The sequence below is a fragment of the Mus caroli genome, unplaced genomic scaffold (genome assembly GCF_978045245.1).
Source record: "Mus caroli unplaced genomic scaffold, Mus_caroli_1 scaffold_4, whole genome shotgun sequence".
NCBI classification, from domain to species: Eukaryota; Metazoa; Chordata; class Mammalia; order Rodentia; family Muridae; genus Mus; species Mus caroli.
Genome location: NW_028227259.1, coordinates 12,217,170 through 12,235,173, shown reverse-complemented (window position 1 = coordinate 12,235,173; position 18,004 = coordinate 12,217,170). Strand labels below are relative to the sequence as shown.

At 37.7% G+C, this 18,004-nt stretch overlaps 1 protein-coding gene across 1 annotated transcript in view; it reads left to right on the top strand.

The window, feature by feature from the left end:
* The window catches only part of Sema3c (semaphorin 3C), a 162,372-nt gene that overhangs the window by 62,246 nt on the left and 82,122 nt on the right, over positions 1-18,004 (top strand). Inside the window, exons 3-4 of the mRNA XM_021161998.3 lie at positions 12,364-12,524; positions 13,644-13,706. Coding sequence (XP_021017657.1) covers positions 12,364-12,524; positions 13,644-13,706 — 224 coding nt within the window. The remainder of the gene's footprint in view (positions 1-12,363; positions 12,525-13,643; positions 13,707-18,004) is intronic.

The window sequence follows — 18,004 nt, the reverse complement described above, 5'->3', positions numbered from 1 at the left end:
TGACTGACAACTACAAGACTGGGGTCCGTCACACTTATCTCCTTACTCAGTTAGCTCCACAGTCCCAGCAGACAGGCAGTATTATAATTATTCAGATAGGGATGCTTAAGCACCAGCAGTTTAAATAACTTGCCGAAATCAGCATTGCTAGCCAAATGCAGAGCCAAGATCCAAGGATAGATCTATCTTCCAAAGCCAGACTTTGTTCCAGGAAAATGGATTCAATTAGCAACAAAATCCATTTATCTGTATGGTTTTTGAGTAAGTTGATTTTAAACTTGGATTGTCTAAAAATGTAATTTTCTGCAAAGTTTTAAAAATACACCCTTTGTTATTTTTATGTTAATTATTGCTGAAGTAACAAAGGCTGCAGCGTATTTTAATCTGGGGAAGTACAATGTGTTCATCTGCGATGAAAATAAACCAGAGGCAAATACCTGACAGGAACCCTGCTTGCCTATTCTTCAGCCTGTACAGCAAGACGGCTGCCCAGACTTAATTGCATTAAACCACCTAGATGGTTGAGGAAACAGTCCTTCACCTCATCACAGCTATTAAAACCAGCATTTGATCAATAAAATAGATTTTGCTTTTAAGGCTCACAGTTTAAAATGGCTATAAGTAAATGGAATAAAACATTTCCATACATTAAAGTATGATCCTGATTCATCAATATTCAGATTAAATTTAATATTTCTGACACTTGCTGTATCCTCTTTTACATACACTTGTTTCCACCACTTATGAATGTGCTTTGTTCCCTTTTGTACGTTGAAAATGAAAAGGACGGCCATGGTTAATGTTTACGCCATGATGGCAGAAGCATTTGGTAAAATAAACTTTGAGTTCTACTTTCTGACTCTCTCCTTGAAGAGCATGAAAACAATGATAAATGTTATGTTTTCAGAGCAAAAATAAAGAAGTGTAACACTGAAGGGTTTTTTGTGGGACACTGAGTGATGCATTCTCAGATATCATCCTGAAAAAGAGAAAAATCAAATGTTTTCCCAGTGTAGTATGAAAGTAAGGAAATATATATGATTTAAATCCACACGGAACAAAGGTGGTTCCATTGTTATTCTGTGGATCCTTTGTTATTCTCTTGAAAATAATGAAAAGGCAGTGAAGCACACTCCCAATAGCTGAGCAGTAGACCCCACCGTACTGACTGATTTTATGTTTTAGACTGTGTCTCAAGAGACAAAGAGAAGACCACATGGAAAACAGAACAGGGTCCTGCGCTGAAGACTGACCAATGTGTTTAAAACAAGTGAACTTGTCCTCTGTAGCTCTCCAAATTTGTGTCTTGTTTTAAAGCCAAGTGCAATAACTTGGCTAAACAATGAGTCACATTGAACAAAATAATATTTAGATAAAATGGCTGTCACTTTAGGGTAAATATCTCCATATCGCTTTGTTCATAATATCTGACACTTTAAATTTGAGGTAGTGCAATATGCAGTTTATTACATTTTTTCCTGTTCTCAAGTTAAAAATGGGCTTTAAAAGGCATCAAATGAAAGGGTAGTTCAAGAACTCGCAGTGGTTGGGGGAGCCAGGTTGTTCAGTCCTGAGTAAAGCCGGGTGGTCTTATTTTGAAGGAATTAGAGATAGAGAAGTTTTGGCAGTGTGCAGCTCCTTCCCAGTTAGTAATTTGTGTTTCCCTCTTCATATACTTCACTCATTTGTTAGGTACCATACAAGCAAAGCCTGCTTGAGGTTGTATATGCACCACAGTGGTTTGTTCAGAAAGCTCACACACCCTGAGCATTAACCAGCGGTAATTACATGTATATGAACTTACAAAACACTGAGAGACCTATCAGTACTCCCCATTTCCAGGCGAATGAATCATTAAGAAAATTATTTATAGGTCAATATTTCCCAGATCCTTCCTATGTGTATTTTATCTGTGGAAGCATGCAATAATCCTGGCATACACACAGTCTCTTCTGTATGCTCTTAATATTTCATTGAAAACAATCTCATACACTGTTGTCACTAGCTAAGACTGCCATTCCAAAACTTCATCCATGATTATCTTGCACCTTCTCAAGCTATTTGTTGCTATCTCTAGTGATGTGGGAACAACCTGGCAACTCAAGTTTGGCAATTATTTAAGATTTGCATCTTTAAAGTCTGTTTGTGAGAGTCAAGGAATTTGTAGCATTCCCTTTGCACATTGATGGGGAGATGCTTCCACTCAGAGCATCAATCCAAATTGCCTTTGTTAATCCCAAATATGCCAAACCACCCTTTGACTCTTCCTCAGCCGGTCTAGTTTTCTATGCAAGCTCAGTGTGTTCTCTGGGTAATGCCTTTCACTTCATTGACTTTATTTGTCTTCGGGTCACTGTTTGCTAGACACTTCTTGAGCCCTGATAAAAGGCAGCTATCCTTGGCTTTAACCATTTTTCCCCTTTACTTCATTTTATGCATTTAATACACTGAGCTTTATCATTGAGAATGGCTCAGCTAATATTTGTTGAATAAAAAAAAAAAGTCAAGTATTTCCTTCTGTCTAATTAGGAAGCCTTAGTCATTTTTCTCTAGTACTACAGGGTCATCTTGTTCAGTGTGTGTGTGCACACACGTGTGTGTATCTACCCTCAGGTGACCTTCTTTGAGGGTACCAAGATTTTCTTTCTCTTTTTTTGTTTGGGGTTTTTGTTTGTTTGTTTGTTTTGTACTAATCCATTGACTAAAATATTTGTTGAAAGGTGAAATAGATATGCTTCAAATAATAATTTATAAAGTAGAGCCAAATTCATTATGTATAAATGTAGGCTTTTTGTGTAGAGAGACTCACGGCTAGAAGTACTGAAGATGTTCATAAAAGTCAACTGTGAAGACATCAACCAACATGTAAGACCACTTCCTTTCATGTCTATTAATTCTACTCTCTAGAAGTTCCACTCCAAAATTACCACGTGTCCTACAAGGTCCAACTTAATGGAAAACAAACAAATATGGGAAATGTGGAATAGACAAGTGATAAATGTCACTGTTAGAATCATTGCTGATGCTGTTACAGTGGAAGGTGGTAGGAAATAGATTCATGTTTCTTTTCTAGGGATTTGCTCACCAGAAAACATAGGTCCAGTCCTCAGCCCTGCCCAGTGCACACACACTGCTTGAAGTATTTTTTTTTTTGTCATTAAGTTTGTTCAACCACTCAAAGTCTGTGAATATTCATGTTTTACATTATTCCTTTCCTGATCTTATTTGAAATTGTTAATTAATTCCTTTAAAAACAACAACATGAAAAAAATAGCCTACAAATCTTTAAAACTGTATGTAATCAAATATATTAAGAAAGTAGTATATTTAATAGATGTCTAATCACTAAAGCAGTTTCTTTTTTATTAGATATTTTATTTATTTATATTTCAAATGCTATCCCCTTTCCCCTCTGCTATTCTATCCCCCCTATTCTATTCTATCTCCCCTCCCACTACTTCTATGAGAGTGTTCCTCCACACACACTAAAGAAGTTTCTAATAATCTCTTTGTCTTTGTAATCATGCCTCTTCTGCTACACTGGGTACCTTGGGACCACTGTTGCTGAACATCTTGCTCCAGCGTATCTTTACCAGAGGAGTCCAGAGCGGTCAGGGGAAAGTGTGTACTGTTTCACAAGTGTATTTCTGTATTCACATCTCTAATGGGAATGCTGAAGGAGGTGTCTTCTGAGCAAGGAGCAGCATGAGTATGCATACTCAGTACATTTATGCTATCCTCCTACAGCTTAGGAATAGCTTCAGATTTGAGTCTCTTTCCAGAAATTACTTCCTTCCATTTCAGAGTCTTGAAAGGCATCTGAGAACCAAATCTTCTTTACCTCAAGTGATCTTGACCATTAACTCCCCAACAAGGATCCTACTGTTTGTGCCCAGACATTCTAAATGAGCTTAAAAGAAAAATCAGAAGTTAAGATTTCTTATTGAGTTAAAGCACTCATCAGAAATGCAACATGAATTTGATAGAGAAAGAAAAAAATCTTGTTCTTTGGTGTAGCACCATCTATCTTGAAAAGAATACACACTATTAACGATGCAACTATATGTCTAAGAAAAGGTTTTAGAGATAATTTTTATTCTTTTAAGATTCATAAAAGAATATATAAAGTATATCAGACCTAGGGATATTCCATAATGATATAAAGAAACATTTGTAGTGGATGACAGTTGTAATCAATATAGAAGTAATTTTTTCATAGATATTTTACTGCTGTATGAAACATAAGAGCTCATTCTAGTTTTTAATTCCTTAGCCTGCTGTGTCCCTGTTACGACAAAAAAATTAAAGGAGAGAGAAATAGTTCAATTTATACCTGGAGTGGAAATATGCCATCGTCACTGGAAATACATGGCAGCAGGAGTAGGCACAATTCACCCACAGCTGGAAAGCAGAATGAGGCATACTTCTTCAGAGCTTGCTTTCTCCTCTTTCAGTGGGGACACACAGCCCTAGTTTGCTACTACCACATTGTTGTGGATTTGGCTTATGGCTTATATAATGTTAACTAGGTTCAATTACATGGGAATTCGCACATCTACATCCAAGACACCATGGGTCCCTGTCTCCAGTTGACTCTAATAAAGTTGCTGGTGGCCAATAGCTGGTCAGGGAGACAGAGTCAGGACTTTAGATTTCCAGGGCAAGGGAACTTTGGGAAGAAGGCTTGAGTATGGCCATGCTAGGGAAGCAGGAGGATTAGGCAAGAGAGCTGCAGAAGACAGAGTAAGAGTCATGTAAGAGCTGAAGAAAAGCAGACCCAAGGGCCCTCCCAGATTGGGTCTTGGCTAGCAAAGATGGAGTGTAGATTTTAGTAAGTAATAATTCAGGGGTATTGGAAGAGAGGCATTAGCACCATGAAAATTTGGGAGTGAGGGGCCCTGCCATTGAGCTGCTAAGGACATATTAGAAATAAGGCTGCATGTGTGTGTCTTTCATTCAAGAATCCAGAGCATTTTGGCAGGTGGTGAGGAATGCACACCACCACAGGCAAGGTGATTTGAGTAGTGATATTAATTAATATAGCACCACACGTACTGCAAGTCAGCCCACCTCAATGAACATAACCTAGATAATCCCTCCTAGACATATCCAGAGGCTAACTTAGTCTGTATAAATCCTCACAGTCATCAAAGAGGCTTGTCTTCCACTGGTCCCTAGAATGTGGCCAGTAGAGAACATCAACCATCCCACTAAATGACAACATCCTCTCTTAAGTTTTCTAGATGCTGATTTGAAGGCACAGAAGCAGTGTGTGAGAGAGACAGAGAGCCTGAGGGAGGGAGCGAGAGAGACAGAGATCTGTGAAACACAACATAAATGGAAAAATACTTTAGTCTCATGTTTAGAATCTTAAGTTAAAAAAAAAAAACAAAATATGTTTTAGCAATGGAGTCTACTTCATCTTCTGACTTTCATACATAACAACCTGAACTTTTGCAAAACTTTCAAAAGAGGGAAAAGCCCAAAGGGAAAAAAGCAAATATCAGCGACAGAAGACCTGCCAGGATCTGAAAACGCACACCATTTTTAACAACTCAGCCCCATTTAAATTATGTTTAAATTCTTACTTGAGTTATGCATATAGTTAGAGAATGGCAGGAAGAATCTTGTGATCCAGAAGAATAATGTATCTCATGGCCTTGAGGCACAAAAATGTAAGGCAAGTTTAAAGATGAAAAAAGAAAAAGCCAGAAATTACACTAGTAGCACTGACTGGGTTTTTTACTGAAGTAAATGCTAGCTAACCCATAGCAGGCATTGAAAGACAGGTTAAAATGTTGGCCTTGTTTCCATATGTAATAGAATGCTATTTGAGAAAGTTATTAAGTGGGAGCTTTAAAGTACAGTGAGCATATAACTTACCATCTAGACCATGAGTGTTTTGAGAATCAAAGGGGCATTATTGGCAATTAGGCTGGAAAAACAGGCACAGACTGGGTCTGTCTGTGGCCAACGGGAGTGAGACTCGTTTTTCATAAAGGCCCCTGTATGTTTGTTAATCTTCTCCCTTATGCAATGCCTGGGAAATCCATTTTGCGTCACAGTTGCCTTTCCCTGGCCAGACTCACTGAATAGAGCTGTTTCCCTTGGTCCTTTTTTTATCCATGTGCTACTTTCGTTCCTTTGCTGTAATCTCATTCATCCATCAACAAGCAGAAGAAAGAACCTTTTATCTTCTGCATGAACCATGCATGACCATACTCTCTGCACCAAGCCTCCAGGCCCTGGCACAGATTAAGAATGGCACCGCTAAGCTGTGACATTCTTGGGTGCCAGTTGCTTGCCGTGTGGTCTTTGCATTTTCCAAAGGGGCAAAGAAAATTCAAGACATTGAAGCATTTACATTGCTTCTTTCATTCTGCACAGACTCATGTGCAGGGCAAGAGCATACCAGAACTTCAAGGGTGCTGTGTCTTTGTGTTTAGAAAAACGCTGACACCATTGCATACACTAGCAAGATTTTGCTGACAGGACCCAAATATAGCTGTCTCTTGTGAGACGATGCCGGGACCTAGCAAACACAGGAGTGGATGGTAACAGTCAGCTATTGGATGTATCACAGGGCTCCCAATGGAGAAGCTAGAGAAAGTACCCAAGGAGCTAAAGGGATCTGCAACCCTATTGTTGGAACAACATGATGTACTAACCAGAACCCTGGAGCTCTTGTCTCTAGCTGCATATGTATCGAAAGATGGCCTAGTCGGCCATCAATGGAAAGAGAGGCCCATTGGACTTGCAAACTTTATATGCCCCAATATAGGGGAATGCCAGGGCCAAAAGAATGGGAATGGGTGGGTAGGGAAGTGGGGGGCGCTATGGGGGACTTTTGGGATAGTATTGGAAATGTAATTGAGGAAAATATGTAATAAAAATATTAAAAAAAAAAAAGAAAGAAAGAAAAAAAAAAAAAGAAAAATGGGGTTGAAGCTATCTGGTTCTGCTCTCAAATTAAAAACCATCTTTGCTTTGCAGATATTCCAGTCTTGTGACCTGGTTTAAGATGACCAGAGAAATTCACTGAATTGTAAGGGTTTGGGGGAGGTCCCAAGGCTGATACAGAAGCTTGGAATAGAAACTGAGTGAGGAGAGTGTTTAAAGCTACATTCCTTGCTCTCCTGATGAGCCCACATGTGGCTGCTATTTGGGGCTGTTAATTTTGAGCAAATGTGATTTTAACAACCTGCCTGCTGCTCTCTGTTTACATTGGGAATTAAGCGCTATAATTTTACTGAGCTGCCCTTCCAACTCCTTACTTATCTAATGTTTTTTTTTTTTTTTCCCCTGAAGGGACAGGTAAAATTCAGTTTCTAACCCAGTTTCCAAACAGTGAGCCTCAAGGAGCCTTCTCTACTTAAAAACCTTTCTAAGACAAGACATCCGGAAGAGGAAATTATCCTGTCAAAATCACTACCTCTGAAGTGAAAAGCACCAAAGCTTTGCTATCTGTTGTGTGCTTTCTGCCTGAGGCTTGGAAGACGTTTCTCCCAAGACTTTCTGCAGGCTAGCTCCATAAAAGTAATAGAACAAAGGGCGGCGGGGTTAAATTGTCACGAGAGCTTATCTTCTTACCTGCATCACGTATTTAAGCAAAGCATCTAGCCTACAGTGCTAAGCAGGCCATAAATATGTGCTGAATAAATAAACTGATAGCACAGCCTGAGCTTTAAATATAATTAATGAGTAACCATTATATCTGCCTCTAACTGAGAGAATCCTGGGAATTGATTTTCACTGCAATATTTCTTTACCTAATCAGGACTTTTCTAAAAGACAGAAGACAGTGTAGTATTCTTAGTAAATGATTTCCCTGAGTAATGTTTATCATTCATAAAAGGATCCCCATGCATTCAACCAAGATCACATATCTGAACATATAAATACATTTTTAATGAAGAACACTCTTCACAATATAGTTGCACAGCCTCTCAACACTAAATTATTACTATTGCTGATCTAAATTGCTTCTCATGTGGTTAGGTATATTGCATTACTGACAGACATAATATATTACATACTGACCCATATTCTCATTGCAGGAATGATATTTTAACTACTGCAGTCTGGGGAGCTTCTCTTGCTAGGGACCCTGTTGTCCTCCCAGTTTTAGTTACAGAGTCAGGGCTCACAATGATTTCTATTATAGAAATGTTCATCTGAGCATGCAAATGTTAGGTAAGCATATTATTCTGGAAAATTTCCCTGAAACAGCTTTTGCCTAGAATACATTACAGTAATTTTCCATCATAGACATCTACTATGATGTGGCTATCAGGGCAGGAATATGTATTTTTAATGCTCTTTCCCAGGAGATTTTCTCAGGACCTTGAAGACCTATACTGCCCTTGGTGGAGCCACTGAGTTTTCTAACTTTTCTAGTGCTACAAACTGTGTCCTCAGCCAAGCTCCTTCTCAACCATGTCAGCATTGCCTGAAAACAGTGCCATGGCCATAATTCTGAGCAAACGATATTATCATTATTGACATTTAAAAGAAGTACAGGCTAGCCTCATCTGTGGCCTTGTTTAGAGACAGTTCTTTTTTTTTTTTCTTTCCTTCTTTTTATTGGATATTTTCTTTATTTACATTTCAAATCTTATCCCCTTTCCTGATTTCCCCTCTGAAAAACATCCTCCCCCTATCCCCTCCTCCCTCCCCTTGCTCACCAATCCACCCACTCCCACTGCTTCCTGGCCCTGGCAATCCACCACACTGGGGCATACAGCCTTCCTAGGACAAAGGGCCTCTCCTCCCATTGATGTCTGACTAGTCCATCCTCTGCTGCATATGCAGCTGGAGCCATGAGTCCTACCATGTTTGCTCTTTGGAGGGTGGTTTAGTCCCTGGGAGCTCATGGGGGGGGGGGTACTGGCTAGTTCATATTTTTGCTCCTTCTATGGAGCTGCAAACCCCTTCAGCTCCTCCTCGGGTCCTTTCTCTAGCTCCTTCATTGTGGATCCTATGCTCAGTCCAATGGATGGTTGTGAGCATCCACCACTGTATTTGTGAGGCACTGGCAGAACCTCTCAGGAGAGAGCTATAGAGACAGTTCTTACTAAAGAGAGTGATGTCTTCCCTTCCTGGTAGTCCAATAATTAGACCAGTCATTTGTTGGTGTGACAAAGCCACTCTGTTATGGCTCCTCACGTTGGAGCCACATAGAAGAAAAAAACAGTTTCTTGGGTTGTTCTTTTTGTGAATGAAATTCTCCTTGCTTTGAACTCCCCCTTTTTTCGTGCCCACAGTTCCAAAGTTCAGCTATCACTACTCACAATTATTTAAGTAGCATTTTAACAAAATACCCAGGGCTTCAATCACAGAAGTGACAGTTGTGAAGTAAATTTTCCAGGATAACAACTGTCAACTGCCAATGGGCTATAAATAATTAAATCTGAAGATGCTTTATGGTCAGAAAAGCCAGATAAAAAAGGTCTTTAAGTTGATGTGGTTACTGCCCAGTCTGGCACCAACTTTGTTTTCTGATGAAATAGGTAGAGAATACCTGCAAATTCCATTCAGTATTTATTTCCTACCAAGGACCACATGCTTGGCTTTATTTTAATGCAGATTGGGCAACCAAATGGTGAAAGAACCTAATGAAGGAAGGAAAGTGGTGGAATGAAGAAGAAAAGAGAAGCATTTGAGAATCTAACTACACTGTTGTGTTAGGCAGCTGAGAAGGTGACAGGAGCTGTAAATACAAAAGATAGAACTGTTAGCAAAAGAGCCTAGTCAAGGTTTCTACAAACATACGGAGGCTTTGGCTCTGAATTAGCCCAGCAACTGTGCTAGTCCAAGTTTTGCCTGAAACTACTCATCCAGAGTTAATATTATTAATTTCATAATGACTGGAACTTCAACATTTTTACTCATTTTAAATCTCTTCATATGTTAATTCATTTGTTTCCATGGGACTAGTCATGGGATGTTACTGATGCAACATGTGTATGTGTATACATATGTATATATACATCTATACATACACATATATTATATACACATATATACATATTTAACAACAATAATCAAAAATAAAGACTATTGTGTGGATATGAATGGAAAAGGTTTGAAGCAGATGTACGAGGACACAGAAAGAAGAAAGGACAAAGTGATGTAATTATATTTAATTAAGACACAAAAAATTTAAAAAATTAAAAAGAAAGGTAGCTGAGCAATCCATAAGCAAGCCACGGGGAGTCCATTACTGCGCAGTGCTTCTCCATGGTCTGTGCCTCAGATCTTGGCTTACTTTTCCTGCTTTGGCTTCTCTTAATGCTGGACTGTCATATGGAAGTGTAAGCAAAATATGTAATCTTACACACACACACACACACAAACACACATACCATAAAAACTAAACTCAACTCATTTACTGAAGAAGAAATGGAGGCACAGGAAAGTTAGTTTGTTTATTTTTAAACACAGCCATATATCCTATTTCATTATCCTTCCATGTTATTGGCTAACACTGTGTGACTATATCATGGCACCATTCTGAAGTGGTGAGCTGAACAACCTGGCTAAACATGAGTCTGCTCGGCCATCCAAGGTGTGTCTGATGCACACAGATGGGATCCTTTGCTTCCTATAGCAATCTTTATTCTGTTTTATTTTGCTGTAAGCCAAACTGTGGCCATTAACAATTGTTCTAGAAATATGACACATGGTCTATGCCGACAAATGAAAAATCAATATGTCATGAAATCAGAAACCTTAGAAAGGTTTAGAAAATCTACTTTCAAAGATCACCACTGTTTAAGATCATCAGCACAAGAGCAACGGAATTTAAGGACTAAAAAGCAGTCGTAGGTTTTGCCTCTGAGCCTCGTGCCTGCAGAGAAAGCTGCCTGCATCATGAGTGTTGATTTCCTTATTGTTCCAGTGTCTTCCTTGCTTTCAGTGTTCAGCTCACAGAAAGATGTTCAATGTACAAGGAGCAGATTAAAGGGCCCAAGTCACTGATCATTGGGAGGTTATAAATCTGAGGATGCAAGTAACTGAATCCATGCATTCCTTTTGACATATTCATAGACACATTATCATTCAAATGATGTTGTCTCTTGAAGGAGAAACAGGAAAATAATCATTTACAAGTAGAGTATATTAAGTCAATGGAAATTGCTTTGAGGACATGTGTCAGTTATTCAGTTATTTGGAGATGATACTAAAATGGCCAATGTACTGCATTTGAGAGCAAGACATGAATAAGTAACATACTCTTCACATTATTGATTTCTCTTCCTACTCACTGTAGATATTTACATTTTAACTGGCTGATGGCTTCTGCTAATAAATATGAGATTCTTGTAAATGAGAATAATCTGTGAATCTTATGGAGTCAGCATGAACTTTAATTTGCTGATTTATTTCAGCAGAAAGTCAAGAACTAAAAATCTATGTTAACAAACATTACTTTTAAATTTAATTCTAAGACCTTTGTATATGACTATTTCATTTATATCACTTGTTTTCCTCCCTCCTCACTCTCCAACTTCCCCATGTTCTCCACTTCCAAATTCATGTTCTTATCTTCTTTAATCTTATGTGTGTGTGTATGCACACAGATATGCATACACACATTTAATGTTGCTTGTATGTATATGTCCAGGAATGACAAACTATGTGGGTACTTGTAGCTAGAGGAAATTGAATCTTCCTTTCTTGGCAGCCACTGACCATCAGTAGCTGTTCATCTAGCAGGAGGATATTGTGGAGTTTCCTCAGTTCATGTTGAAATGTCAATTTGTGCTGCTCTTCATCAAGCCTGTTCAGGCACCTCTATTGTTGAGAGTCTATGGGTGCCTTTTCATTGTCTAGAGGGAACTTTCCAGTAACAGGCATCCTAATCCTATGGTTTTACAATGTTTCTTTCTCCCCTTTTCTAGTATTATGTGTGCTTTAGGTGGAGACTTTGCACTGCTGCTGTATTCAGGGGTTTTAGACACCAAACAAACACTTATCCTCAGCATTTCAACCAATTGGAAAACTCTGTAGTAGTCTCCATCAGATGCAGAAAGCTTATTTGAAATAGAGTAAAAATTACACTATTTACAATGGAGTTAGAAATTGTATTAATTTAGGGAAATCACCAGGCTCTCCTATTTAATTCATGACTTTTTCAGTCACAAGTAGGTATGAATTCCCATTTCCTCAGAAGGCCTGAAGTCTAGTTTGACAGCTGTTGGTTATGCTAAAGTTAGTAATAAGTGGAAACATTAGTATTGTGGAAGATATGTTTATGTTTATTTTTGCTTTTTTGGTAAAGGTTTCTCTAAGAATTTTCAGTATAATCATAGAATTATAGAACCAACACACCTTCTTATCATTCCTTGTTTTCTATTTCAGAACTTCGAGAAACCAAAACCTCTGAATACTTTAGTCTGTCCCACCAGCAGTTAGACTACAGAATATTACTGATGGATGAAGATCAAGACCGGATATACGTGGGGAGCAAAGACCACATCCTGTCTTTGAATATCAACAATATCAGTCAAGAACCTTTGAGTGTAAGTTTATCATTTTCTTGAAGGATATCTTGGTATTATAGTTATTTAAAAAAATTCAATGTAATGAATATAATATGTAATGGATTAGAAAACCAGAAACTACTAAACACATGGAGTAACACACACACACACAAACACACCCCTCTAAGTTATTTTTTACATCACAACTGAAACAAATGTTTAGTTCAATTCCTCCCATTTCATTTAAAATGTTTTAGAAATCAATTTAAACTGCTGATGAATAAAAAAATAAACATGTCTTGCATGTCCTGTATATTTATGTATTTAAAAGAAAAAGCAATGTGCTGAGGGAAGTTTCCCATGCAAGGCCTGGTTCAGATAAAGGAAGAAGTACCATATCATCGATATGTATCCAGAGAGTGTGAGGAATAGTGCTATCAACTGCATGGATATTTGAATAATCATAACCTACATTTGTCATTTAATTTTCCAGTAAAAAAGCAAAATTAACCATCAGTGGAATAAAAGCAAAACTGTGTTAACTCTTAAAAGAGTAAAACGATCTAAATTTATTATAGACAGGACACTGCACACTTATTTTATTAACGGCTGACAACTCAAAAAGTATTTTTCTCTGCCACACATGACCCAGTGCAGTGATTTAGAATGCAAGAACAATGCTTCAGTGAGACTCTGTGGTTATGTGTTACACTAGTGTGTTTCATTGTTAAGGTATATGGAAGCCCACTTTAACTAAACCTGTCAGTCTAGCTGTGTGCTTTACCAAAGGTAGCCTTGAACTAAGATAGCCACATAAACCTGACCCATAATGATATCAGCAGTTGGTAAAACTATAAGTCCAAAGGGCAAATGGGCATTGTATTTTGCACATTTATCTTTCTAATACCTTTATTTAAATACACAATCACAAATTCTCATGTGTTATTGAAAAGGTTTTGTTAAATAAAAACGGATTGGATAAGCAAAACATAAATGGTATAATAACACAATAGCCCAATAATTTGAATTCAGAAGGTATAGGAAGAATTTTGAAAATCAAAAATAGTAACTCCTTAAAGAAATCAGATAGTCAAAAGCAAACTAAGAATATGCTGTTAGTGTGGACCTGATACAAACTTTATTTTTCTTTCTGAGCAGGTTTTCTGGCCAGCATCAACAATCAAAGTTGAAGAGTGCAAAATGGCTGGCAAAGATCCTACAGTAAGTAGTTAAAGCATGCACACACACACACACACACAAACATACACACAATACATATAAACACAGAGCCCCTCTTTGGATACATCATATATATACAAATATTCCCACCTACGCACACATTCACACTATACACCACACATGCACACATGTGCACACACACACACACTTACACACAGAGATAATTAGTCTTCAGATGTACATACTTAGAGAACAGTGGAATCTGAGATTAGTGGTGTTAGGGAGCCTTGGCAGGACTAATGTTGAAAGTGTAAATGTGGTGGGACTGGAATTCTCGTACCATCTGTAACTTTAGAATTCCTGACTGCTTAAACTTTCCAGCCATGCTTCATTATTTAACACAGACACTTTTCATGATTGATTTCACCAATAAATCTTGTACCAAGTGGCTCCAACCTACAGAACTCTCAGCAGGCTGCTGAAATAATGATGCTGTGAGTGTCTGGAGTAACTCCCAGATACCATGGGAACTATTCTTAAGATTCTTGATAGAAAAATAGTCATGAGCCTGCAAATTCCAGATAAATAAGTCAACAATGATGAATAGTACATTTGTTAATTAAAACAATTGCAAACCACAATCAAAGCAAATATTGACAAATGGGCAGCTCAACACTTGTGCAAAATGGATTCCCTTAACTGGACTTCAGTAGAGAGTCAAGTAAGGAACCTGTATTGATCTCTGTGCATGACTTACTCTCACTGACACTAAATTATTCTTGAATATTGCATAAGAAATGCATTGAGCTAGTCTTTGATGAACACAATCATGCATATACATATATATATATATATATATATATATGCATTTTTGCTTCAAATCATGACAAATACCATGATGAGATTAGTATCAAAGATACAAATGCCCTTTGACAAATAATTTGATAAAAGTTCTCTCTTTTCATTTATATTTACTCTCAATTTTTCATTTGATAAAGTACATTTGATAAAGAACCAATTGTATATTTAGCATAATTCTAGTTATGAAAGACATAATTGGTGTAAACATGGACCTATTTTTGCTTTTCTTCCCCATATCTAGTTGAAAAACTTTGACCTATTTTAAATAAGCAAGAAAATAGATGCAAATTAAAGAATGCAATAGAAAAAAAATATTGTGTAGGAAATCTAATATACTTACACTTATGCATCTGGTTTTGAGATCATATTAAGTATTAGCATTAACTTTTTGTCTAGAAAAGTCTGACTGAGCACATTGCAGTAGAAACAAGAGGTGCTGAAAGGATTGATGTCTATATGGAGCCTTGAAAGGAAGTGCTCCAGAGAGGTATTGGGATAGGCCAGTCACCATCAAAATGAATCCATAATGAGAGGAACTTTTTTCAGTGTGACAATCTCTGAAGACAGTCACAGATAAAAGCTTGTGTAAAGACTGAGGAAAGTCCAGGCAACCAAAGGCTCTAGAGCAATGACTGTCAGTCTGTGGGTCCCAACCTTCTGGGGAGCAGTTAGACTTCACAAGGATCCATAAGGCCATTGGAAGATGCAGATATTTGCATTGTGATTCATAATGGGAGCAAAATCACAGTTATAAAGTAGCAACATAGACAATTTTAAGGTGGAAGTGTCACTACAACATGAGGAACTGTTTCAAAGGGTGGTAGCATTGGGAAGGTTGAGAACTGCAGCTCTAGAGTGAACGATCTCACAGTAATAATCCACAAGAGTTCTTGCAAACCATTTCCAAGCATGACCCAGGCCTAAGTCTTACATTTTCAATTTATATTTCATCCAGAAAACAGAAACAGAAAAGAGGTAGAAGAAACAGGACAACACATAGTTATAATGTAATGGAAGCCTAGTGGGTAAAAATCCAGGAGAAAAATTGGACATTTTGTTGGCCATCCAGGGAAGCAACCGAATGTGGGGCAGTGCTATGGACAAAGGTGCTGTTCTGGGGGTATTCTTTCCAAAATTGCCCATGTGGTGAACAATTTTCCTCCACTTCCTCGTGACAACAGTTTCTCACTGGTGCGTGTCTGATCATGTCGTGCCTTTCACCACAACAATATCCCATGGCAATATTACTGAATTTCCTGGTACTTTGTTCAAGAAGGTTTCATTTCTGATTCACAGCAATTGCTACAGGGAGACTATGTAGACTGCACATTCAGTTTCCAAATAGTGATTTTGATGTTTTTCTAATGTGTCTTAGCCAATTCACTTGGCCATTTTCCCCCTTTGGTGAAATAGAAACCTATTGTTATATGTTTTGTGATGATTAAAAGTTATTTAATAAAATCTTCAATCAATACATGCCTGCATTTCCCCACAATTCTACTGTGCTGTAGTATCAAGCATGCATATTGTTAATTCTTCTGTATAGCCAGTAGCGATACACTTGGGAGGTCATCCATGGAGAGATCTGTTCTATGAACTTTGATGACTAAACTGAACGGGTTTTGATTTTGCAGATAAAACTATTAAGACCTTGGAAACAATAGTCTATGAAATTCTTTCAGCTACCTATACTACCTGTGTAGGAAAAGAGAGAATCCAACAAATACAGCTTGTGTGCTATGGGTGCAGCCCTTACAGAGACCTCTTCTTAGTTTGACTTCAAGAGAAAAGGCTAGAGAATATAAAACAACCGGCAATAGATAAAATGAATGTTCTATAGACAACATATTGTGTTTTACTTCTCAATGACACCAAGTGTTTGCAAATACACTCACAGTGTTGAAATACCTGCTACTGAATTATGTACTATTTTACTTTTAGAACATAGAAATTGACTATTTTATTAGTTGTTTAAGAATTTCACACGTTTTGTTTGTGTTCATCCTCTTCACACACACACACACACACACACACACACACACAGGCACAGTGCTGGAATTGGCTTAGCATGAATAATGGAATTCCCATCAGGCATGATAAGTGACACAGGCCATTACCTGGCAAGAACCAGGGTAAGCAGATACCTAGTGTTAATGGTCTGGCTCTAAAATGCTCCTTACAGGCTTCTGTTTTGATGTCTCAGTATTCATTATGCGGCACTATTTTAAAGGTTAAAGTACATTTAGGAGGTGGCCCAAACTGGCACAATAAATACTAGCCTTGGAAAACTGCAAGCATTTTTGCTTCTGAATTTCTCAGTCGGCTTCTTGGTCCTGGCTGTGTGAACACTTGCTACAAGTTCCCACCTCCACAGAGCCACAGCACCATTTTGCCATGCTTTCATATCATGATGAAACCCCCCAAAGTGTGTGTGTATATATATATATATATATTCATATATATATATATATATGAATAGCCCATATATATGAATAGCCCATATATATGAATAGCCCATAATGTTGTGGGAATCTCTCAGACATCCCTGTCCAACAAATCATGTGAATGGGGGAACGCTTTTGAGAAAACAACTCAAGTCAAAAAACACACCAAGTGATTATCAAATACCTATGAGACAGCCCTGAAAAAAAAAACATGTAACACACCAAACACACACACACACACACACACACAGAGACATGGACACACACAGGTAACAACAAATAAAGAAAAATGATTCTGAAAGAGAATGGAGGTAGAGATAAATAAGAAGCATTGTAGAGAGAAAAAGGAGGGAAGAAATGATGTAATTATATTAATCTCTAAAAAACCAAAAAATTAAAATGGAATAGTTCATATTTATTTATACTAAAGTCTTCAATACCAAATCTTTTCCATATTAGTATTATGAACAGGACTAGTACTAATCTCTAAAGGACACATGGCCTACCCAAATCAAAATGTTCATACTACTTTATTAATATGTTGCTCAAAACAAATGTTATTACTGTCATTTTCCTGCTACAAAATTTGAACCATAGAAAACCTATATAATGGACTTAATGACATTTGGAAAAACTTAAAGCCAGAGTTTAAAACCAGGTTCTGTTCTGTGATCTGCATATTTGGTTAGATTTAATCCTATCAGTATTAAATCCTATCAGTATTCTGTGTATGTGAAGACAATGACACAATGACAGACCAACTCCCATGACTTCCTTATGTCATGGCATGGGACTCTGAATTCAATGTAATCCTAGGACATTCACTCCAAAATAAAGAAAAGCCCACCAATGCATGCACTTGCTTTGTTTTTATCTGTTTATTCATTTCTAATTATAGATATGTGTCTATGTCAGTGTGTGGTTATGTGCATGTGAGAGCCTCCCTGCCTAGGCTAAAAGTTGATTTCCAATCCATTGGAGCTGGTGACACACCTGGTTGTGAGCCGTTTAATGTCAGTGCTGGCAACCAAACAC